The sequence below is a fragment of the Haematobia irritans genome, chromosome 2 (genome assembly GCF_050003625.1).
Source record: "Haematobia irritans isolate KBUSLIRL chromosome 2, ASM5000362v1, whole genome shotgun sequence".
NCBI classification, from domain to species: domain Eukaryota; kingdom Metazoa; phylum Arthropoda; class Insecta; order Diptera; family Muscidae; genus Haematobia; species Haematobia irritans.
Window position 1 is genome coordinate 103,671,015 of NC_134398.1, and position 24,773 is coordinate 103,695,787.

Genomic DNA, 24,773 nt, shown 5'->3' on the forward strand with positions numbered 1-24,773 from the left:
CTAATCTTACCTCAGAGCCCGTTGCAATTAAATTGCAAAAACGATGCACTATCCGGAACCGGAACAATAATATTGGGTGTAAGATGCTGCGGCGGAGAATATTGTTGTACGGGAGATGTCGGGGGGTCGCATAGTCAGACGACCCACTGCTGCTATCGCTGGCACATCATCCTGCCACGTAGTCAGTATGACTAAATATACTCCCGCGATGTTAAGCCGGAACAGTTTCGCGATGTTAAGCCGGAGCAGTTCCGGTAATGCACCCACTCCAAGCACCGGTTACACCTGACCGAAACCGAACGGTGGTGGATCAGGTTTCGGCAGACTGAACAATACCATGGTCCGGGGTTCTTCTCTATCCCGGCTCGGACCCACAGCAAACGGAGAAGTCTCCCCGGGATGCACCTTCTCCAACACAAAAAGACGGACGAAACAACACGTACACTAATGTGGCAGCCGCTGCCCAATGGATGGGGTCCATCGGGTCAATCCGGTACACAGAACCCGCCGCCGTGGGATTGAATGAAATAGTCTTTAAATTTGTGGAAGTTTTGTATCTTCAACACAAACAAAAAAAGCGTTCAACAATAGAAGATGTTTTTCAACACTTTATTTTAAAGACGTATTTTACTTCATACATAGAATAATTTCTACTTGAAGTCGATTCTGAATTTGGAAATTTAAATTGTCGTTAGCACGTTTTTAAAGCACTTTGATAGCTCATGAAGAAAAAGCTGGAAAAACGAATAAATTCAAATTTGACGCGGAATCAATACCAAAATCATTGGTGTACAAAATCTTTGGAACCGGACATGTTTTTTTTCAGTGTATGCAAGAAATTTTTTATGAAATAAAGTTTTGAATGTGGATTTATTTTTTTAACATAAAAAAAATACAATAAAAAATATCGTATTGATAGGATCACAACAAAATAAAACGATAAAAACAAATCTGCTATTTATTAATGGAATGGAATTACATTTAGGAAAATTGGACAACAATAGGTTTGTTTGGGTAATTTTATTCAGCATAAACTTACAAGATAGTAAGAATGGCTTGGCTAATGATATGACTTAGATATTGTTGAAGTCTCACAGTAGAACTAAAATGAATACAATTAAATGCATTTTAAATGAAATAAAGTTTTTAAGTTCGTTAAATGTCAATGAAAAATGTGACGTTTGCCAAATCTAGCGGTTTTTGGTGAAAGAATTCTGGCAACGTTGTTCAAGAGGCTCCGGAGATCAAATCTGGGGATCGGTTTATATAGAGCTATATATAATTATGAACCGATATGAACCAATTTTTGCATGGTTGTTAGAGACCATATACTAACACCACGTACTAAGTTTCAACCGGATCGGATGAATTTTGCTCCTCCAAGAGGCTCCGGAGGTCAACTATGGGGATCGGTTTCTATAAGGGCTATATAAAATTATGGACCGATATGGACCAATTCTGGCATGGTTGTTAGAGACCATATACACCACGTACAAAATTTCAGCCGGATCGGATGAAATTTGCTTCTCTTTGAGGTTCCGCAAGCCAAATCTGGAGATCGGTTTATATGGGGTCTATATATACCCAGAAAAAAAATTTGGAAGTTCTTCCAAAGGCACAACTTTAAAAACACTTCCTGAAGATGCACTCCCAATTATGTTCTTTATTTTAACTACCCAGGAAGTTCTTCTAATTCAATTTTCTATAACTTGGTTTATTCATACTTTTACTGGGTAATTTTAACTTTTTTTGTTTCAAATAGGTTAAAAACAGATTAAGAATTCATAAAATGGTACAAATTTTGTCGAAACAAATGCTAAATCCAATCTGAGAAAATTGTGAATTTTTGAAAATATTTGAGGTCAAACGTTTCCGATAAGCGTTAGAATCCATCAAAAATTAGAAAAAATTATAAAAATTATTTAATAGACAAAATATGACAGAATTTTTTAATTTACATCAAAAATATTGAATTCAGATCACACCTAAAGAAGTGATGCAAATTCAGTACAACGGCTGTTGGAAAGGAGGACTTCCGTCCTATGAAAAGTCCATCTTAAATTCATCACTTCTGCGTCAATTTTGCACCACTTCCGGATCCAAAAAGAACATTTTCATTACTTTTTTGGCGACGCTTTTTTTGCTGGGTAATTATGGACTGATGTGGACCAATTTTTGCATGGTTGTTAGAGACCATATACCAACATAATGTACCAAATTTCAGCCGGATTGGATGAAATGTTCTTCTCTTTGAGGCTCCACAAGCCAAATGTGGTATCGGTTTATATGGGGGCTATATATAATTATGGGCCGATTTTTGCATGGTTGTGTAGGCACTTTTATAATATTTTAAATATTATTTTGAAAAACAAGCCAAGAGAATTATTTTACAATTTATGAATTATTGTAGAAAAATAATAAATTCATTCTGTTACTGCATTCCAATTAAACGGAAGTTTTATTAAAATAATCCTTATAGTTGTTAGAGACGATATACCAACACCATGTACAGAATTTCAGTCGGATCGGATGAAATTTGCTTTCCTTTGAGGCTCAGCAAGCCAAATCTGGGGAGCGGTTTATATGGGGGCTATATATAATTATGAACCGATGTGGACCAATTTGTGCATGGTTATTAGAGACCATACCAACACCATGCACCAAATTTCAGCCAAATCGGATGAAATACGCTTCGCTTAGAAGCTCCGCAAGCCAAATCTGGTGGTCCGTTTATATGGGGGCTATACGTAAAAGTGATCCGATATGGCCCATTTGCAATACCATCCGACCTACATCAATAACAACTACTTGTGCCAAGTTCCAAGTCGATAGCTTGTTTCGTTCGAAAGTTAGCGTGATTTCAACAGACGGACATGCTTAGATCGACTCAGAATTTCACCACGACCCAGAATATATATACTTTATGGGGTGTGAGAGCAATATTTCGATGTGTTACAAACGGTTAATATACCCCCATCCTATGGTGGAGGGTATAAAAAATTGAGTGTAGAGTGATCATACAGTATTTCCTTTTTCCCACATACATACATGTTAATAATAAAATATGTAAAATTTAGTTTCAAAACTAAATTTGTGATTTAATTTTTTAATATATTATGTAGGTTAGTTTAAATAAATAGGTCGATTCTATTTTATGTTTCATTGTTATTGAACATATATATTAAGCAAGAACGGTTATTCCGTTGTAATAATATAGAATATTGTCTAGCCGTCAAACGACCTCGTTAATATCAAATTCTAAGAAGATGAAGGTCTATCAACTACTTTCAATATTTTCCTATGGGTCCACACAAAGTTTTCTTTTTTTTTCGTGATTCGCAACACTATGTTTGTATCTTTGGAGAACCTTTAAGGAATCCGAGGGAAAGAATGTTATAAAGGAGTCTTTGACTATATAGCCGTTAATTTTACAATTAAATTAAATTTGTCGAAATGTTAGAAATTTCAAAATTTTTCGAAATGATCTCTAATTTGCAATCCAAATTTGACATATTAAATCTCGACTTCAGGACTTAAATTGAAGAACGTATATTTCAATACAAAGAAACAATAGGACCGAAAGGCAAAACATTTTTTAGAATATGTTGCAAATTCATTAACTCTTAGTTAAGTTATCTTTGTACACCGGGACCCGGTAACCGGGGTTCAACAAATATACTTACCGTACTCAAATCAACTGGTAAACCGCTACTTGCAGCGTTTAAAAGAGCATCAAATCCTTTGTAAATTTTAAGGTATTCTTTTGCTTGCTCGATTTCTCCGGCTTTCTTTGCATCTAACGCTGCCAACTTAAATTCTTTTTGCCGGTCTAGCAGAATCTTCATTTGTTGCTCAGCTAAATTATTTTTAGTCTGATTTCCTGAAGTTCGAGTTGTTAAATCATGACGTTGTGGTGAAGGCTTTTTATCGGGATCCGTGGGTGGAGCTTTCGGTGTTAAGCTTGCACTTTGTTCTGTGGGTTCAGATGGGCTTGACAATGGTTGCGCTGTATTATCTACGGGTAGTGGTCCAAAGCCTGGGGGCACCGGTAGTTCATCATATGCTACCGGCCTTCCATTTTTATAGCATTTTATTGCGTCTTCATATTGTTTTACTATGCGACCAAATCTTCTAGCTTTGCTCGAATTTCCTTCAGCTTTAGCGTTTTCTTCAACTGACTTATATTTGTCAAATCGTTGCTGTAAGGCATCCAACATGCTAATGGCCCCTGTAGCTTCTGCTGGCTGCGGAGTAGCCGTTTCAATTTCAGGTGTTAGAGAGTCTGGTTTTTGTTCGGCTTCCATTTGCATTTTTTCAATGAATTCCTTGAACTGGTCAGGAGACGGAGGCATATCACTAAGGTCAACTTCTTGACCATCTTCGCACATTTTAATAACTACATCAAATTGTTTTACCACTTTAAGAAATTGTAAAGCCATGGCAGTGTCTCCAGAACGTTTGGATTGCAGGGCTGCAGCCTTATATTCTTGTTGTCGTACTCTCATATCCTGCACAACAGTATCCATTGCTTGCAATTGTTCTTCCTTGACAGCATCATTGGCAATTTCTGCTGTGGGAGGATTGGTTGCCGCGCGTACTGGAAGATTTGGCACAACTTCTTCTACTGGGCTGGCATCAATGTATGGAGCTGTCATAATTGTTGCCTGGGGCTTGACACTAACTTCAGGTGGTATATCCTCCGGTTTAATTTCTCGCCCGCCATTTGCTTGTTTCAATAAGTCGTTTAGCGTTTTTAGTCCCCTACCAAACCTTCTAGCTTTCGTGTTATCACCAATTGCTTTCGCGTTCGATTCGGCCGTTTTGTACATTTCAATCCGCTGCTTTATCGTATCGACCGTACACATTTCGGAAGTAGGTAAAAACAATGTTGGTTCGTCAGATTGCACTGGCACTTCTTCAATCGAATTTTCAACACAATCATTTTCATTGCTTCCTTCTATCGGATCAGAAATACCTTGCAGTTCTCCCAAGAGTTCTTCATCATTTTCGAGATCTCCATCATCGTCATCGTCGACATCTTTTAAACTCTCTGCAACCATTTTGTCCAAGTCATTTGGAGTTACTAAAGAGGCCTTTAGCTTCGGTTTAGTGCCTCTCGTTATTTCCGCTAACTCTGCTTCTAAATCACTATTTTCGTCATCGTCAACGCCTCCATCAAATCCCATACGAGGATCAAAGTCATTTGGTATATCCGTAAGCCCAAACTAGTGAACATCAAAAATAAAAATTATGAGTCATTTTTTTACACTTATCATCCAAAAGGTATGTAATCAAATAAAGGTTAAATGGTGTTTCCCATAACTGAAATACCTGAGACAGGTTATGATTTCGCTGCTTTGGTGGCTCAGGTTTTTTTCGAAACATGTTTAAAATCACTATCCAACTATAAATGCGAATTCTAATCCAATGAATATTTTCTGTTTACAACATTTGCCAATTGTCAAATTGACTTTTGACATAATATATAGTTGGTAGCAGGGATGGAAAATGCAGTACTATAGTACTTTTTTCAATACTTTTTTACCCTGGTTAGTACCGTAGTACCCCCGCGAATGATTTAGTACCTTTTGTGTAGACATTTTTGAGCCAATATCAGATATATGGTACAATAGTTTTGACAAAATATTTTAATATTTTGAGAAAGTCTTTAACAAAATTATTTGCTAATAGTCTTTTATAAATTTGGCAAAACAGACAAGTTCATGCGGGAAGAAAATTTCGATATTGTAAAAGCCATAGTCACAAATACGATTTGCTTGAATTTCAATAGTGTTTTAGTCGAAAAAAGCACGTGATTCTATATTACGCTTCCACACGAACCCTATCTAGATAAGAAGTTATCGATCGCGTTCTAAAATAATAATAATATAAAATACAATTAATGTCGAAACTTGAGACAAAAGTAATCTACCAAAATTTGGAGAAAAATTTGACAAAAATTTTGATTTTGCAAAAATAATATTTCTCAGTACATATTAGAAGAAAATCATGGGAAAGAGTAACTTACAACAACATAAAGCAGTGTCAACACCAACACCGCTGGGAGTGAGAAACATCAACGTGCAAACGCCACCACTGGGAGTACGAAACGTCAATTTGCATACGCCAACATCAACCAACAACAACTCTCCAAAGATTCTTCAACTAATTGACGTTAAATTTGCAAAACAAAACAACCTGATTATGTCAACAATTGAAGAGTGCGTAAAAAAGAGTGTGAGTGATGCTATGGTTGCAATAAATGAGAGAGTTAATGCTATTGAACAACATGTTTACGAATTGAAAGACAAACTAACTAAAGCAGAAAAAGAAATGCAATACATAAAGGATGAAATTGTCCAAATAAAAACAAAGGTTTCATACCAGGAAAATTTAAATGTTTCATGCAATCTACGTATTTATGGAGTCCCGTACGCAGAAAATGAAAAACTCTATGATATGTTTAAAAACTTATGCACATTTCTTAATCTTACTATACCAAATGTAAAGTCAATTCATCGCATTAATTACAAAAACCAAAATAATTCCCTTGATGGCCCAATTATGGTTAAACTGTTTACGTCAGAAGAAAGAAATTTTATTCTGAAATGTGTCAATCAATATAAACGTACGTCCAAATCACAATTAAAGGCCGGTATGCACCTCTAGCGAAATTTTCGGTAGCAAAAATTTATTTAAGTCTACAACAAAAAAACAGGGCTGTGTACACAAATTTTAAACCAGCTAATCGCTTTTAAAAATTGTTAATATATGTTCCAAATATTCCTCAAATAAATTGTTTATTATTTACAGACCTTTTAAAACTTTTACGCACACAATAATTGTAATAAATTAAATGTTTGCTGCCCAAATATGCTTTTGACAACCCTGTTATTTTCATTAGAGGTGCGTACCAGCTTACGAAATTGAACGCTACCGAAAATTTCGTTAGCATAAATAGCAATGCATTTCTTATGGGAATGAAATTTTTCGCTAGAGGTGCATACCGGCCTTAACGCTAAATTGCCTTGGTTTCAATTCCAGTAAACCTATTTACCTAAATGAAGATTTAACAAACGCCAACTACAAAATATTACAAGCAGCAATTAACATAAAAAAGAAAAAATATATATCGAGTGCCTACACATTCCGCGGGCTCGTGTATGTTCGGGCTTTTAACTCCGATCGTGCTGTGTGCATCGAAACGATTGATCAACTCAATCACACATTCAAGCCCACAGAACCACACAATAATCAATATAACCAAATGTCGCTTAATGCAAACATTTTTTTTTTTTTTTTTTTTTGGTTTTAGTTCCACGTCAGTGTGTGTTGGTAGAGTCACATAGTGCTCATATACCAGGACTTGATGAGAGACATGCCAATGTTTAGGGTCTATGTCTTAGTATAAATCTCCATGATTTGAATTGTAGGTCGTTATTACATTGCGTGATTTGTTTGACATTTGAGAAAAAATGGCGAGCTTTATAGCGAAATTTTATTGTGTTTGATGAAGTCAACTAATTCTGCAATATCCGCCATGTTCCGTTTTTGAAGGAGGTCAGGTAAGTTGTTGAAATGCTTGAAAATTTCAAAATTTGGTCGATTTTGTTCAAATTTTATACAGCTAAAAATTAAATGATGCTCATCTTCTACCACATTACAGGTGTCACATAAGTTTGATGGAGCTATGCCAATACGATGTAAGAATTTTTTGCAATAAGTATGGCCAGTTAATAGTCTATTAATCGTCTTAATGTCGGTGGGAGCCATTGTTACATTTTTGAACCATTGGGTCTTCGGAGGTTCATGGAAGAACAGTTTGAAGTATGTGCCTTTGTGTAGAACTGCTTCCTTGTAATCATCAGACCATTCATTCCAGAGTGATTCCTGAATTTTACATTGTGCATCTCTTATTGATAAGGCGGTGGAGATTGGGCAGCCGGCGCTAACAGCATATTTGGCATAATAATCTGCGGTTTCATTTGGTGTGATCCCAACATGCGAGGGTGTCCATATAAAGGTAACAGTCGAAATATATGAGTTGTTGATTTTTTCCAGTATGTTGTTGACTAAATAGTTGTGAGCCGAATTGTTGCTTATAAGCAAACATGCATTTTTGCTATCAGTGAAGATAACAGCATTGCGTATTCCTTCCTCTAATATTAGATCAATCGCTTTGTCAATAGCATGTAGTTCACCAGTGAGAGAGGAAACCTTGTGTGGTATGGAAAAAAGAAAATTTTGATTTGTCGAGATGTTGCAAACCGCACATCCTGAGGACTGTGCGCCGATCGATGCATCCGTGGCCCAAATGGAATAACCCATTGTTTTGAAATCATTTATAGACTGACGATATATAGCAATTATACATTCTTTGTTAGTATTGTTTTTGTTTCCATCAAACAAATTTAGCAGGACTTTTATTTTATATGAGGGTCTTTTGTTCTCATTTGTTACAATATTATCAAAAATATATTTGAATTTGTGATAAACCATACCCAAGCTTGTATTAGAAGACGAGGAGGTGATATATTGGTATAAAGATAGATTAAAGGTTTTTAGTTTTATAAGTTCTTTAGCAGCAATGAGTTGCGTTCTTTGTTTGGGAGGTAAGGTTCCAGCTAAAGCATAGATTACATGCGTGGGTGTTGTTCGAGTTAGACCAAGATTCCTACGTAGAATCTGATATTGAAAACTAGTAATTTTTTTGTTTAGGTATGTTGGCATATGCGCCATGGAGGAGTTGAGATATTCTGTCTTGGAGAATATAATGGATTTTGTTATGTTATTGGCAACGTAGGGGTGTATACCACAATTCAGAGTTGTTATCATTCTTATGGCCTTGAGAGAAAAGCTGCAGGAATTTATGACTTCATCATAATGTTCTTTTAGAGACAGACTGTTTTTGATATTTCTACCAAGGAATTTTATACTTGTAACCGGTTTTATCAGTTGACCAGCGAGAGATATTAGTGGAACTTTTCTTGCACCTTTAGCCACATACATTGTAGATGTTTTCTCTATGTTTATTTTGAGATTTAAGTCTTTTAAAAGCGAAGCAAAACTGATTACTTTATTTTGCAGTTTTTTAATAGCATCATCAAAGTCATGACTATGAGTGAGGATTATGAAGTCATCCGCAAATTGAAAGACGTGCGTATTCTCATCTTCTACGCCATGGAGACCCAACGTGTAGATATTAAATAATAATGGGCTCAGACAACTGCCTTGTGGGATGCCATTAAAAATTTCTATTTGATTGTTTCCCATAACTAATATTCTTTTGCAAAGGAATGACATTATCCATGCTATTATTTGGTTAGGGAAGTTTAATTCAAGTAGTATAGATTGCAGTACACTGATATTAACCCGCTCATAAGCATTGCTAACGTCCATTGTAACCAGTACAACTTTTCTTCCCTTTTCTTTTTGGAGATTCATAGTGTGAATTAGGTCGTTAATGCAGTGTGAAGCCGACATATTTTTCCTGTAAGCGTATGACCTATTTGGCAATATGTGGTTTAGATTAATGAATGTATTTAAGCGTTCTTTTACCATTAGATTTGTAATTTTGATGAGTACCGAGATGAGAGCTATTGGTCGAAAATTTGTATAGATATCAAGATCCTTACCTTTTTTTGGTACTGGTACTATTTTGATTTTTCTCAAATTATCACTAATCTCGCATGATCTCCAAGAGTTATTGAGAGCTTCAAGCAGTCTTTTTTTACATACCAATGATAGTTGATGGATCATTTCATAAGTAATACCATCTAGACCAGCGGCTGAGGGGGTAGTTTTGCCTTTCAAGACGTGGACTAGTTCATCCAGTGAAAAATCATGTGATATAGCAAAGTGCGTTCTTGGAGTAACAAATGTGTTATCCGGAACTTGAAGTTTCATGTGGTTTAGGAATTCCATGTTATTCTCTTCACACCATTTGGAGCTTGTTGACGTTTCTTGTGACTCCTTACATCCTCTAATAAATTTAAAAAGTGACTTTGAGTCAGGTTTATTGTTGAGCTTTTCAACTTTATCACAGAAAGATTGTTTTTTAGCCCTCTTGGCTGCATTTTGAAAATTTTTTATTGCTTGGTGTAGTTTTGAGGCATTTATATTGTCTTTTTTGAGATCAAAAGTTTTTTGAGCTGCTTGTTTTAGTCTGTATAGTTTATCTACTTCTTTATTCCACCACTTTTTGGGTACTCTGTTTTTAATTAAAGTGAACGTTGATTTCTTAATTTCAGACTTAAAGCAATTTTGGATATCCCGCATGTTGTTCGGTATTGTAATTTTTTTAATATTTTCCAATAGTAAGTTTTTTGCCAGAAATTTTGTTTTTTTTAATTTATTACTCATAATTTTGATTTCTATGGGGTAGTGATGACTACCACCAATATAGTTTTTTAATACTGACCATGAAGTAGGCATGTTCGTGTTTGTGAATGAAAGGTCGAGAACTGAACCATGAGAGTGGTCATTTATATTCTTCCTAAAGGTGACACTGCCATCATTTAAGCATCGAAAAATTGATTGGTTAAAAATCATTTTGATTGCATTACCTCGGGATGAGTCAAAAGTGTCTCCGAAAGCTTTTGACCGGGCATTGAAATCACCTAGTATGAAAACATTTTGCTTGTATTCTAAAAAGAAAAATAGTTTTTCCAATTCAATTTTTAAGGTATTAGTGCTAATTGAATGAGGGAAGTATACTGAAACAAATATTAAATTTGTGTTTAGGTTTTTTGTTTCACAAATCAGAATATCCAGTGAACTAGAAAATTGTATTTTTTTAATTTTTATACTTTTTTTACTAAGTATAGCAACACCTCCAAAATTATCATGGCGTTTCTTAGTTATAATATTGTAGTTGTTAAGGCACGTTTTAGTGTCTTTGTCTTCATAATTAAAAATTTCACTAAGAATGCACACATCAACATTTAATTTGTTTAGATGATAGTCTAAAAATAATTTATTTTTTGGTAAGCTTTGAATGTTATATTGTAGAATAATCATTCACAGTTGTATTATTATTTTTAAGATTATGTGTTTTAATTTTACTTGTAGATGGTACACTTTTGATAGCTTCTTGGAAATTCTGTAGAATATTTAGCCCCTCCGAGCATTTGATTGATTCAAGAACTGCAGTCATTTTAGTATTGAATAGCGTAACTACTTTTTCAAAATCAGAGACAGTAGAAAAGTTTTGGTATTCGTATGTGGGTCTGGTGGGAGTAATTGTCACTGGTGTGGCAACCGGATTTATTCTCGCTGGTGAGAGTCTAGCAACTTTATTATATTTCAACTCGGTAATTCTTTTGTTGATTTCCTCATTTATGGAATTGGAGACAATATTGGAGTTTTGATGTTTTTTGGTAGTAATTTCAGGAAAATTTTTGGCATATTCCTCTTCTCCAAGAATTTCAAAGTAGTTCGTGCTTTGATGAGATTGCAGGCATTCTTTGCGGGATTTATTTGATAAGGCCATAATTGTTCTTACTGATTTTTCCACTTCCCATTTTTTACACTTTGTTGAATCGTTGGCTGAATGGTCTGATTGATTACAGAGAATGCATCTTGGTGTTATACAAGGAGCAGCGCATTGGGTTGTCATTAGACAATCTTTACATTTTATTTCTTTACAGTTTTTTTCGCATGGGATAAAATTTCCACATAGTAAACATCTCTTTTTTGACCGACATCGAGTTGCAATATGACCCAATCTTCCACAGTTTTTGCAAAGACGGAGAGGGGGTACATACAAGTTCACTGTAGCAAATGTTCCAAACATGTCCACTTTTCGAATCACTTCATTGTGAATACAACCAATCTTAATTGTCCCACTTGGATATTCTATACCTTCATCATTTTTATTTATATATCGGTATACAGAGACGCATTTAAAAATATTCTTCCTGTTGATTTCATTAATTATTTTCTCACCCGACCAGGATGTGGGAACATTTTTAATTATATAGAAGTTTTGGACAAAACGATCCGGAATGAATGTTTTCATTTCCAGACTCAGCAGTTTCTTGTTATTGACGAAGTCATTTGCTTCATTTGATTTTCTAAATTCCAGTCTGAAGGTGTTTAGACCAACATGCTTGGATTGGAAGCTATTTGGAATGTTTAATTTTTCCAATTTTTCAAATAGGTGGAGTTCACAGTTTCTCCGACTGGAGCTAATTTCATTTTTAGTTTGGAGAATTATATAAAAAGGGCCTGGATGATTTTCCGGGTATAGAATCTGGGAATTTTCATACATATTAAAATTGTAATTTATCTTTATATTAGATGGAGATTGTGTTGTGTAGTTTGTTGTGACACTTTTGAATTTTTTGCTCTCAGGCATTTCAGCATTTTGTTCTTTTTTCCTAACATCATGAATGTTGGGCGGTTCTTTTTTCTTTTCATTTCCCACCATGATCGGTGGAAAAGTTTTTTAGGATTGCAATTTTATAATAAACACTGCACTGGTTTGTTTTTGTTTTCCTTTTAATAATGAAGTTTTGGAATAACACTGCACTTGTTTTTGTTTTGATAACGATATTTGGAAACAACCGTTTATAAACGAAGGAGTTTGTTTTTTTTCGTAATGTCAACCAAAATAGCTAACGAGAACAAAACAGATAAGCGACCGGCGCGTAGAAGTCTGACATCAACAAAAGTTGAGGCTAAACTGTAATGCAAACATAATAAACCACCAATCCTTTCGTCAGCTGTCTATGGAGACGTCAAACAATGAGATTGAAAATGGAATTGCCAACTAACTTGTATACGCTAAACAATATATATACACTGAGAGAATCATTTCTTATTTGTTTTATTATTGTTATTCCTCTTATTAATATAACCTATATATTTTTATTATTTTTATGTCTATTTTTATACAAATATACCCTTCTATTAATATTTATAATAGGAATTAAAGATAATATAGTTATACATTACACAAAAAAATATAACTTCCAATGTTCATGCGTTACCAACAGATCTGTGATATTTGAATCGTGATATTAGACTAAGTTCCAAAGACAATATTTTCAACATGGTGAGAATCTTATCGAAGCAAAACGAGGGTCTACACATAGTGCACCTCAATGCCCAAAGTCTAAATAACAAAATGGACGAATTACGATACATATTTACGGCTGCCACGATCGACATTATTTGCGTATCAGAAACTTGGTTCTATAAGGAAATTTCAGACACGTTATACAATATACCACAAAATGGAAGGAAATACGTAACATTGGAATCAGGAAAAACGATTCAAGTAGTTCTGCCGAAGTAGATGTTAACTGCTTGAACGAAAAATTCGTCGGTGATCTGCTTCCACAAGAAACTAGCGAAAACACTTCCTACATACCTAACGAAAACGGGTATTCATTTCGATGTGTAAATCATCAGGAAGTCTATAAAAGTTTCATGGATATCAAATCTGATGCGACTGGCCTTGATGAGATTAACCCCAAACTTATTAAGATGATATTACCTTCACTATTGCCATACTGGACATTTGTATTCAATACAATATTTACTAAATCATTGTTTCCGACTTCCTAGAAAAGATCTAAAATTATACCTTTACCCAAGTCGAATAATGAGTTTAGGCCAATTTCCATTCTCTCTTATCTATCTAAAGTTTTCGAAAAGCTTATGTGCAATCAAATTGAAGAATTCTTACATAACGAAAAATTGCTCTCGCAAAGACAATCTGGTTTCAGAGCAAAAAGAAGCTGTATTACTGCTCTTATCGACGTTATAGAAGATATACGATTGGGAATAGACAACAATATGTTGGCTTGCCTCGTGCTGTTAGATCATAGTAAAGCATTTGATACAGTCAATCATGCAAATCTTATCGAAAAACTAAATTCTTCCTTTAAATTTTCTAATTCAGCGTGCAGTCTTCTTGCATCTTACTTAAATGGACGCTCCCAACTTGTTTCGTATCATAATACCACATCCAACGAGATCAAAACGTGGCGTGGCGTTCCACAAGGTTCTATTTTAGGCCCTTTGTTATTCAGTGCCTATATCAATGATTTACCACAGGTTTTGAAATACTGTAAAGTACAAATATATGCTGATGATGTCCAGCTTTATGCAAATGCTTACACGCACGATGCTATCAATATGTTCCAGAATATTAACGAAGATCTGCAAGGTGTACAAAACTGGGCTTCTCAAAATGGACTATTTCTTAACCCAGAAAAATCCAAATATATCATTATTTCAAAGAGAAAACGATGCACTGAGTTCGATTATCCTCTTAAAATAAACAACACACCGCTTTTACGTGTTGTTACGGCATCCAATCTGGGCATCACATTCAATGAAGAACTTACATGGACAAATCACATTAATGTTACCGTCGGCAAGGTCCATGGAATGCTAAGAAACTTATGGGCAGTCCAAAACTTTACGCCTTTAAATATACGCATGTTACTCGCTAAAACTTACCTGCTTCCAGTACTTCTGTATGGCTGTGAAATCTATGCTAGTTGCGATTATACTGATTCGCATAAACTGAAAGTAACCTTCAATAATATTGCCAGATATATATTCTCGAGAAAACGTACAGAAAGAATTTCATCTTTCGCATACCAAATTTTTAACATGTCTTTTGAAAATGTTCTAAAATACAGATGCTTATTGTTTCTGCATAAAATAATCAATACAAAAGAACCAGATTACCTTTATGATCGACTTATGTTCGCGAGATCTAACAGAGGGATAGACGTAAAACGGCGAAGAGAGTGGTTGTGTTTTCTGTGAGGCTCCCCAAAAATATATTTTATACTTGTTTTAATAAAGCTATTGTTCTGTAAAGTGTCTGAATATTAAATGTTGTCTATGTGCATGTTTTAATTGCGTTGAATAAATTGAGCAGCTGGCATAAAAATATAAAATAAACAAAAATAAACTTCTATAGTGTTGGCAGACTAAAACTAAACTAAAGTCATAGCTCTGAGAAAAGTAAACAAAAAGACAAAACGATTAATAAGAACAAGCACCATATAAATTTACTCATAGCAGCACAGTAAATTACAAGAACAATGATGGACATATGCGTCGATAAAGCAAACGTCAATAACAGTGAGAATGCTTTTTCCCCTCACACGTCCAAACGCACGTCTCAATCGCCACTCTCCATGAAAATAACAAAAACACCGCGGCTGTCTGACTTCGAATCATCCGAATCTATTCTTACGCTAATAGACAAGCGCCTCGAAAAACACAACGAAAAACAAAACGAATTTATTAAAACTCTGATTAAAGAGAGTGAGTCACGTTTGTTAAATGAGATTGATAAGAGAATTAGTGACTTTTGGTGTGAACTCAATAACATGAAAGAGCGCGTTGAGAAAGTTGAAACACTAGTCGACAAAATCAGTGATATTCAAAAAGATGTTTCTGAACTGAAAATGCGAGATTTTTCAAATTTGCAAAATGAAAGTATGATCACTGGAAAACTTACAAGTTGCTTCACAACTAAGAATTAATGGAATTCCTTTCATTAATGGTGAAGTTTTAAGCTCTATATTTAATAACATCTGTCATTGTTTAAACATTCACGCTCCCGTGGTGAACTCTATATATAGAATAAAAAGTAAAATACCTAATAATATTGATGCTCCGGTTATAGTTGATTTAAAAACACCGTTTGATAAAAATTCCATTATTAAAGCAGTCGCAAATTTTAAACGAGCTTACAAAACACCGTTGCTTTTAAATCACTTAGGATTTGATTCGAATAATATCGTCCATATAAATGAAAATTTGACAACAAACAACTACAAAATACTGCAGAATGCACTAAAGCTCAAAAAACAGAAAAAAGTGGAATCGGCGTATTCCTTCCGTGGGCTTGTATATGTGAAGCGTCGTAGGTCGGATGCGCCTAGCTTAGTCGAGAGCGTGGATCATCTATCTTACCTTTTTCGTGGTACCAATCATCCAGAGGATACCCCTTACAACCATTAAACTGTCTTTCTATATTTTTGCCTTGCCTTTACATCTCAATCATTATTTAAAAATAAACTCTTTTATTATAGTTTTTATTATTATGAATATTATTGTTATTATTATTGTTAAACAAAATTTCAATCATGTTAACGAATGTATCCAAAGCTCGATATTTGAAATACAGCCTTTTTCATCATCTTCGCAAGCATTGCTAAATCTAATAATTTATGTTAAATAGTAATAATACCCAGGGGTCTAAAGACGGTCTGCAATGTATGCTTAAAATAATGGCAAAACAGCAAAATGGTTTACGTATTGCCCATATCAACGCCCAAAGCTTAAACAACAAAATGGAAGAATTCCGGTATGTTTTCTGTAACTCTGGCTTGGATATTATTTGTGTATCTGAAACTTGGTTTCACCCTTCCGTTCATGATAGTATATGTGGTGCTCACGGATATAAACTTTTAAGAGCTGACCGGCATACACATGGTGGCGGTGTCGCTATATATATTAGAAATGAACTCAACTGCATAGTCAAACAACGATCCGATGCTCACTCAAAGACGGAATTTATTTTTGCTGAACTCTGTATACAAAATACACCAAAAATTCTTCTCGGCTGTGTATATAGGCCAAATAATAATATCGATTTTGAGCCTGTTAAACAAATAATAGAAACACTGTCCGTCAACTACAATGATATTATAATTGTTGGCGACTTCAATAGTAACCTCATAGTTGACACTAAACTTTCAGATTGTATGCAAACTCTTGGCTTACTTCCTATCAATTGCAACTTGCCAACCCACTATACATCTTCTAGTTCAAGCCTAATTGACCTTGTCTTCACTAATAAAAGATCCAAAATCCTTCTCTATGATCAGCTTTTGGCACCAGGGTTTTCGAGACACGATCTACTGTTTGTTACATATGATGTACGGTACATCTCCAAAACTTCGACATATACTTATCGAGACTTTAAAAGTTTGAACACTGATCATTTAAACAATCTAATTGAGGATGTTAATTGGGAGATTATATATACATTGAATAGAGTTGATGACCAGATGGAGTTTTTAAATAACAACATTTATTCTATTTTTGATCAATGTGTACCCTTAAGATCTAAACAAGTCAACTATCAGCACCAACCTTGGTTCAACAATCAGATTAAATTCCTAATAGATAAAAGAGATCTTTTGTACCGTAGGTGGCAACGCTTCAAAACCCAAGCGTTATATGAACTTTTCAAAACTGCCAGACGGGATGTTGTTAAACATATCAATTCCGCTAAATATGCTTACTACGGGCGGAAGTTTAAATCTAAACTGGATAGTAAATCTAAGTGGAAAGCCATTCGTGAAATTGGCATTGGAGCGAAAGAGTCGACGACAAATAGTGTGGATGTGGATAAATTGAACGAAGTCTTCACAAGGATAAATACAACAATGAGTACTTCCAACGTGTATTCCCAACTCCATACTGTTCTCATCGAAAACACTTTCTCATTTCGATGCGTTGATGACACTGAAGTCTGGGAGAGTTTTTTTGCAATAAAATCGAACGCTGTTGGAGCTGATGACTTGAGTCCAATATTCTTGAAATTAATATTACCGAAATTGCTACCATTCATTACATTTTTCATAAATACGATACTCACAAAGTCCGTTTTTCCTCAGAAATGGAAATTATCAAAGATAATTCCTATACCCAAATCTGGTACTGGCTATCGGCCGATTGCTATATTACCGTTCCTTTCGAAAGTTGTTGAGCGTCTGTTAAATCTCCAGATATCTTCTTATCTTACTCAGAACGAATTGCTATCTATCAAACAATCTGGATTTAGAAAGAAACGGAGCTGTATCACAACGCTTATTGATGTTGTAGAGGAAATCAGAGCAAAACAAGATGATAACATGGTTTCTTTTCTTGTGCTATTAGACCACAGCAAGGCGTTTGATACGGTTGACCACGGAATCCTGCTCTCGAAACTCGAAAAACTTTTTAATTTCTCTGACTCCTCGTGTGGTCTTGTATCATCCTATCTCTCAAACCGCTCTCAATGTGTTGTTATTAACAACGATCAATCTGATCCATTGCGTGTTTCTTGTGGTGTTCCCCAAGGATCAATATTGGGACCCTTACTTTTTACCCTCTATATAAACGATCTACCTGATGTGCTTGAGACATGTAATATGCAAATGTATGCTGATGACGTGCAAATATACAGTAGTGCCCAAGTAGACAAAATCGAACTCTGCGTTAATAATATTAATAGCGATTTGAGAAAGATCAGCGAATGGGCAAGCAATAACAGCTTAAGCATTAACCCATGTAAATCGAAATTCATCACCATATGTGGAACCCGATATATTAGCATGGAAACTATAAACTTAACTATTTCTGGTGCGGTAATACAACAAGTGGAAGCAGCATGTAACTTGGGAGTAACATTCAATTCGAAGTTAACATGGACCAATCACATAAATAAAGTTTCTGGAAAAGTATATGGTATGTTGAGAAGCTTGTGGGCCGTACGTACTTCCACTCCTTTAAGTATTCGTATGCTTCTAGCAAAGACGTATTTGGTCCCCCCCTCTACTCTATGGATGTGAAGTTTTTGCAAATTGTAATTCTAATGACTTGCGAACGCTTACCGTAGCTTTTAATAACATTGCTCGTTATGTTTTTAACAAAACAAGGAGAGAGAGAATTTCTGCACTATCATGCCAAATTTATAATGTTTCCTTCACTAACCTTCTTAAAATTAAATGTCTTACATTAATCCACAAGGTTATATCAACGAAAGAGCCTTCATACCTCTACGACCGTTTGCAGTTCGCTCGATCCAGCAGAGGAAAAACAATCATTCTTCCCAGATTTAAAAGAGCACTTTCTGAAAAGCAGTTCTTCGTACACGTCATACGTCTTTGGAATTCCCTACCCAACCGAACACAAACTTTAAGCAATGCATCTGTATTTAAAAAAGAGCTTTATAGATTGTATTCCTGATTTTTTTTTGTTTTTATTATTTGAATGATTGATTGATACTCTACATTTTGTACTTTTCATTTCATTTCATTTCATTTCATTTGTTTTGTTTAATGTTAATGTACAGCTTAAGTTTTTTTTTCTCTTTTTTTTATCATTTACTTTAAACATTATTATCTGTTGCAAAGATTATTAATGCATAATTAGAAGTACTAGTATAGTCATTTATAAGATTTGAAATCTTGTTATACTAGATATGGAATTTAATAATAAACAACAACAACAACAACAACAACAACAACAAAAAGATTAATCCAACAAAGATACAAATGTCAAATATCTGAAAGGCAATTCTTTATCAATGCTATTCGTCTTTGGAACAATCTTCCATATAATACTCAACTGATTGGTAACGCATCATATTTTAAAAAGGAAATATCAGAAGCTCTTTCTTAAGTTCAAGCTCAATATATGTCAATTATATAATATTAGACATACAATTCTTAAAACTCCATCAAACCACCTAATTAATGTAACCCCATATTTAACTTCTAATCTATGCTTGCACTGTCATTAATAAGGATAAGTCCTTGTAGTGCACGCAATGTCAACATAAAATAAATAAAATAAATCAAAATAAATAAATAAAGAAAATATTGTCAAAATTTTATTTCTATAGGAAATTTTGTCAAAATTTTATTTCTATAGAAAATTTTGTCAAAATTTTATTTTTATTTATCCAGAGAAAATTTATGTAGTACCATAAAGTAGAGCTGTGGCACCCGCGATTACAATACTACGGTAGTCTTTGTAAGCGAATATAAGACTAAAAAAGAAAATATTTAAAATTTAGGAGTTGGCAAACAAAATTTTATTTTCTTCAATTCAATTTAAGGGAGCTCTTGAAAATAATCTTCCAATGGAATTTTTGTTAAAATTTAGTGAAAACTACTTTTTCGCTCAAAAAAGTACCTTATTGGTACTTTCTTAAAAATTGAATTTTCCATCCTGGTAGAGATGTGCTCGTGACTAATGTGCCGTGCAGACTATAAATTTATCCGGACGACAGTGCTCCTATTGAACATATCCCATATATTGGAATCATTATGTAAAGCCATTAAAAAAAAATGGAAGAAACAATAAAAATTCCAAGCTGAATTAGCGATCCATCACTAATTTCATTGCAGAAATGCTTGTTTTAATTATGAAACTAAATTTGTTTTTGCTAATGTTTGGCGAACATCCCCTTATGCGCTTTACATATTATCAGTTATTCCGGACGACAGAGCTCGTGTTGAACATATCCCATGTATAGTGCACATTATAAGTTAAGTCGGAAGGCCCCTGCCAACATTTCAAAGTTCCATTTCATCCTCATCGCTACCACAGACTCGTAAATGTCACCACAACCATCGCGAACTGTGATGGGGGAAGCATATCAAAAAGTACAAAATGTACATGAAAGTATTTTGCCATCACTACTGTTAGAAGAGCCATTTTATTTTTTGTGAAACGCCAAGCGCAACCAGCTTGTTATATTATATTTAAATAAAAACGAAAATAAAGTTCTGAAAACATAGATATTACGCTTAAAATTGTGAAAGGTATATGGTGAACAATTTTCGACTTTCCAAATAGAATAAAGTGATCGTTTTTCAAATATTTTTCCAGGCACGCTGTCTCCATCGAAAATAAACAAACTGGCTGATAGACGCTGCAATATGTAACTTGCTACTTAAAACTCAACATCATTCTTTTATTAATGCAAAAAATTATGTTAAATGTGATGAGATAAACCAAAAAATGTTATATTTATAAGAAATTATAAATGTTTAATCAAATCAATAAACATCTACACAATCGTGTTTTACTTGACCACAATGATTTTTCTACAATTACCTTAAAATGCACTTTTTCTGATAGTTTGCAGGGGTTCTTATTGGCGTCCTCCGAAATTGATCTAAATAGGCACCTAATAATTGCACTGATGAGAAACTTTTTCGTAGTAACTTGGCGTGGTACAACTTCTCAATAGTGACGGCGCTTTTCCGACGAGTTTTTGATGTCGTATATGATTGTTTTCGACGTAGTGGGGATTCTCAGAAGCGCCCCAAATTCAAAAAATGTTGGCAGGGGCATAATCGATACTGCCGCATGTTTATAAAGGGAGATTCTTTTGAGGTTAGGATTTTCATGCATTAGTATTTGACAGATCCCGTGGGATTTCAGACATGGTGTCAAAGAGAAAGATGCTCAGTATGCTTTGACATTTCATCATGAATAGACTTACTAACGAGCCACAACGTCGAATTTTCAGTGAATGGGCCCTAGAAAAGTTGGCAGAAAATCCGCTTTTTTATCGACAAATTTTGTTCAGCGATGAGGCTCATTTCTGGTTGAATGGCTACGTAAATAAGCAAAATTGCCGCATTTGGAGTGAAGAGCAACCAGAAGCCGTTCAAGAACTGCCCATGCATCCCGAAAAATGCACTGTTTGGTGTGGTTTGTACGCTGGTGGAATCATTGGACCGTATTTTTTCAAAGATGCTGTTGGACGCAACGTTACGGTGAATGGCGATCGCTATCGTTCGATGCTAACAAACTTTTTGTTGCCAAATATGGAAGAACTGAACTTGGTTGACATGTGGTTTCAACAAGATGGCGCTACATGCCACACAGCTCGCGATTCTATGGCCATTTTGAGGGAAAACTTCGGAGAACAATTCATCTCAAGAAATGGACCGGTAAGTTGGCCACCAAGATCATGCGATTTGACGCCTTTAGACTATTTTTTGTGGGGCTACGTCAAGTCTAAAGTCTACAGAAATAAGCCAGCAACTATTCCAGCTTTGGAAGACAACATTTCCGAAGAAATTCGGGCTATTCCGGCCGAAATGCTCGAAAAAGTTGCCCAAAATTGGACTTTCCGAATGGACCACCTAAGACGCAGCCGCGGTCAACATTTAAATGAAATTATCTTCAAAAAGTAAATGTCATGGACCAATCTAACGTTTCAAATAAAGAACCGATGAGATTTTGTAAATTTTATGCGTTTTTTTTTTTAAAAAAAGTTATCAAGCTCTTAACAAATCACCCTTTATAAAGCGCATTACAGATTATCAATTATTCCAGACGACAGTGCTCGTTTCGAACATATCCCATATATTGTACACAATATAATGCGCTTTACAGACTATCAGTTATTCCGGACGGAATGTCGGTGTTTGTAAAGAATCTTACAGTGTGTCGGATCGATACGACTTGTCGGCGATAACTAAATAATCGGTAAATGTGTTATCAATCCTTAACTTATAATGTGCACAATATTTGGGATATGTTCGACACGAGCACTGTCGTCCGGAATAACCGATAATCTGAAAAGCGCATTATACTACGTTCGCACTAGACACGAAATCTCGCTATTTAGAACCAATATCTCTTTACAAATCTCAAGTGTTCGGACTGGCAAAATAACGATATTTCGTAGATTTGAGGATTTAACAGCTGTTTGTAAATATATCAATTCAAACACAAACACGTATGTGTACACGCACACACACGTTCATCTAAAAGGAAAATTGGGGCAGCGCGTCAAGCTCCAATGTTTTTACACCCAGAAAACAAATTCGTTGCCTCAACCGAATTATTTGCCAACCGAAAGCAGGTGGTTCCATCAACTATCAATGATATCTGTCAGCACAACTAACATTTGGCAATTGTAACTGCGTGGTAGTATGTTGGATCAACTTTGCATTGGTTGTCGCAATTTCATATTAATTGGTTTGTTTGTTGCATTGGTACAACCGACCTCGATTTTCTTTACTATTATCCTAACCAAATTCCAATATCAAATGAAAGGGCAGATTATATTGAGATTTTATTAATTTATTACAAGATTTACAATCATAATAAACTACGAAAATAAATACAAAAGGTACTAACAACAAAGGCTTTTGATCTACATATATGTGAGATCAATTTACAATTTTTTATAGGTAATGTTTGTATATTTGTATACCAATGACAGACGGTTATTAGATTGCAATTATGTGGTCAAACTACAGAACCTAATTCAATATATACCTGCCAGAAATTTCTTCCTTAAGCCTCTAGATATAAATACAGATCGACTTACAGCCTATTTCTGCTATCCGAATTTTAGTCTTCGTTCGCATACAAAACGAAAAACAGCTGATTTTGGTTTCTCTAAGGGGTATCTAAATGAAAATCGAAGCGAAAGTCAATGCGAACGAAGACCTAACGTAACCTATAAAATTGGGTTTCTCTAACTCGATTCGTTCGCATTTTGTCGAACTGAAATGTCAAAACCACTCACTTGGTAAAGACCTTTCGTTTTGTGGAAAAAGGCATTCGTCAATAAGGAAAAACTTAATAATTGATAAATTTATTAAAGCTTTTGATGTAAATATGTGATAAAAGTGATTTATATCGATCTATTTTTTCTTTATAACCGACATAGAGACCATTTAAGAGAAAGTCTAAAGGTAGAATTACATACCATGCGTTCAAAGCGTACAATGCGTCCGATGATTGAAGAGTCGAAATTTCCCTTTGAAATCAAAAGCTCGAACAGTCTGCCACAAACCGAAAAATCAACCCTACCATCAACGCACGGACTGACGCATGGTGTGTAATTCAACCTTAACACGAACAATCACATACATTTCGAATGAAACACTCATTAAAAGGATAACTGAACTGTAATTAATGCAGAAATATGGATATACAAATCTACGCGAAATATGGATATACAAATCTTATATATCTACGCGGGCTAATTTGTTAAAAGAATTATTGAGCGAAACCAAATATCAGATGTGGGAAAAGTTTGCCAAATAAACGGCGATGCCAGATTGAATTTTATGGAAAATAATTTTTAAAATGTATGGGCCTTTTTCAGGAAATTGAAAAAAATTGAGATCTGGTAATGCTAGCATTTGACAGTAACGTAAGCCTTGCGAACGAACTAAAGAAAGTTAGAGAAACCCAAATCTAGACGAAAGTGAGTGACTACCGTTCGTTCGCAATTGCTTTTGTTCATATATCAGAAATAGGCTGTTAGACTATTCCTATATTCTTAATACAATAAAAAAAGCTCGCTTGCCGTAAAAAGTATTTGTGTTTTTTGGTTTATGAAGCCTGCAATTTTTATGGAAACTTTTGTAATATTCCTTTTTTATAAATCGGTGCGCTACTTACCTGAAGGCAACTTTTATGGCCTGCAATTTTTATGAAACTTTTGTAATACACTGGGTCGCTATCTTCACGCAGGTGAATTATAATGGGGCGTACACACACGGATAGGTATGAAGAGTAAGGCAGGGTATAACAAATAAGGTAGTTTTTCCGAAACAAACAGGTAGTGTCATTACCCTGCCAAAATTTTTTGAATTTGGGGACTCTTTTGAGAATCCCCACTACGTCGAAAACAATCATATACGACATCAAAAACTCGTCGGAAAAGCGCCGTCACTATTGAGAAGTTGTACCACGCCAAGTTACTACAAAAATGTTTCGCATGAGTGCAATTATTAGGTGCCTTTATAGATCAATTTAGAACGACGCCAATAAGGGACCCTCCAAACAATCAGAAAAAGTGCATTTTAAGATAGTTGTAAAAGAATCATTGTGGTCGAGTAAAACACGTTTGTTTAGATATTTATTAATTTGATTAAACATTTACAAATTCTTAAAAATATAACATTTATACCACTATCACATTACATTTAACATAATTTTTGGCACTAATGATGATGTTGAGTTACAAGTAGCGACCTCCG

The 24,773-nt window shown here is 34.8% G+C and overlaps 2 protein-coding genes and 1 long non-coding RNA gene across 5 annotated transcripts in view; 1 reads left to right on the top strand and 2 right to left on the bottom strand.

Moving 5' to 3' along the window:
- The window catches only part of l(2)gd1 (lethal (2) giant discs 1), a 231,834-nt gene extending 226,344 nt beyond the window's left edge, over positions 1-5,490 (bottom strand). For all 3 annotated transcript variants that reach the window (XM_075295777.1, XM_075295776.1, XM_075295778.1), the window contains exons 1-2: positions 5,332-5,490; positions 3,684-5,225 (exon numbers count right to left, since the gene is read on the bottom strand). In XM_075295777.1, coding sequence (XP_075151892.1) covers positions 3,684-5,225; positions 5,332-5,385 — 1,596 coding nt within the window. In that variant the 5' untranslated portion in view covers positions 5,386-5,490. The remainder of the gene's footprint in view (positions 1-3,683; positions 5,226-5,331) is intronic.
- Positions 5,491-7,561: 2,071 nt separating this feature from the next.
- LOC142224905 (uncharacterized) lies at positions 7,562-10,278 on the bottom strand. The gene is made up of 3 exons (XM_075294682.1): positions 8,461-10,278; positions 7,626-8,349; positions 7,562-7,581 (listed from the first exon to the last, which is right to left on the bottom strand). The coding sequence occupies exons 1-3, from the start codon at positions 10,276-10,278 to the stop codon at positions 7,562-7,564; spliced, it is 2,562 nt and encodes an 853-aa protein (XP_075150797.1).
- Positions 10,279-20,326: 10,048 nt separating this feature from the next.
- LOC142223593 (uncharacterized) lies at positions 20,327-20,853 on the top strand. The gene is made up of 2 exons (XR_012718808.1): positions 20,327-20,576; positions 20,644-20,853. It is a non-coding gene; the product is annotated as an uncharacterized LOC142223593 (long non-coding RNA).
- The last annotated feature ends 3,920 nt before the right edge of the window (positions 20,854-24,773 follow it).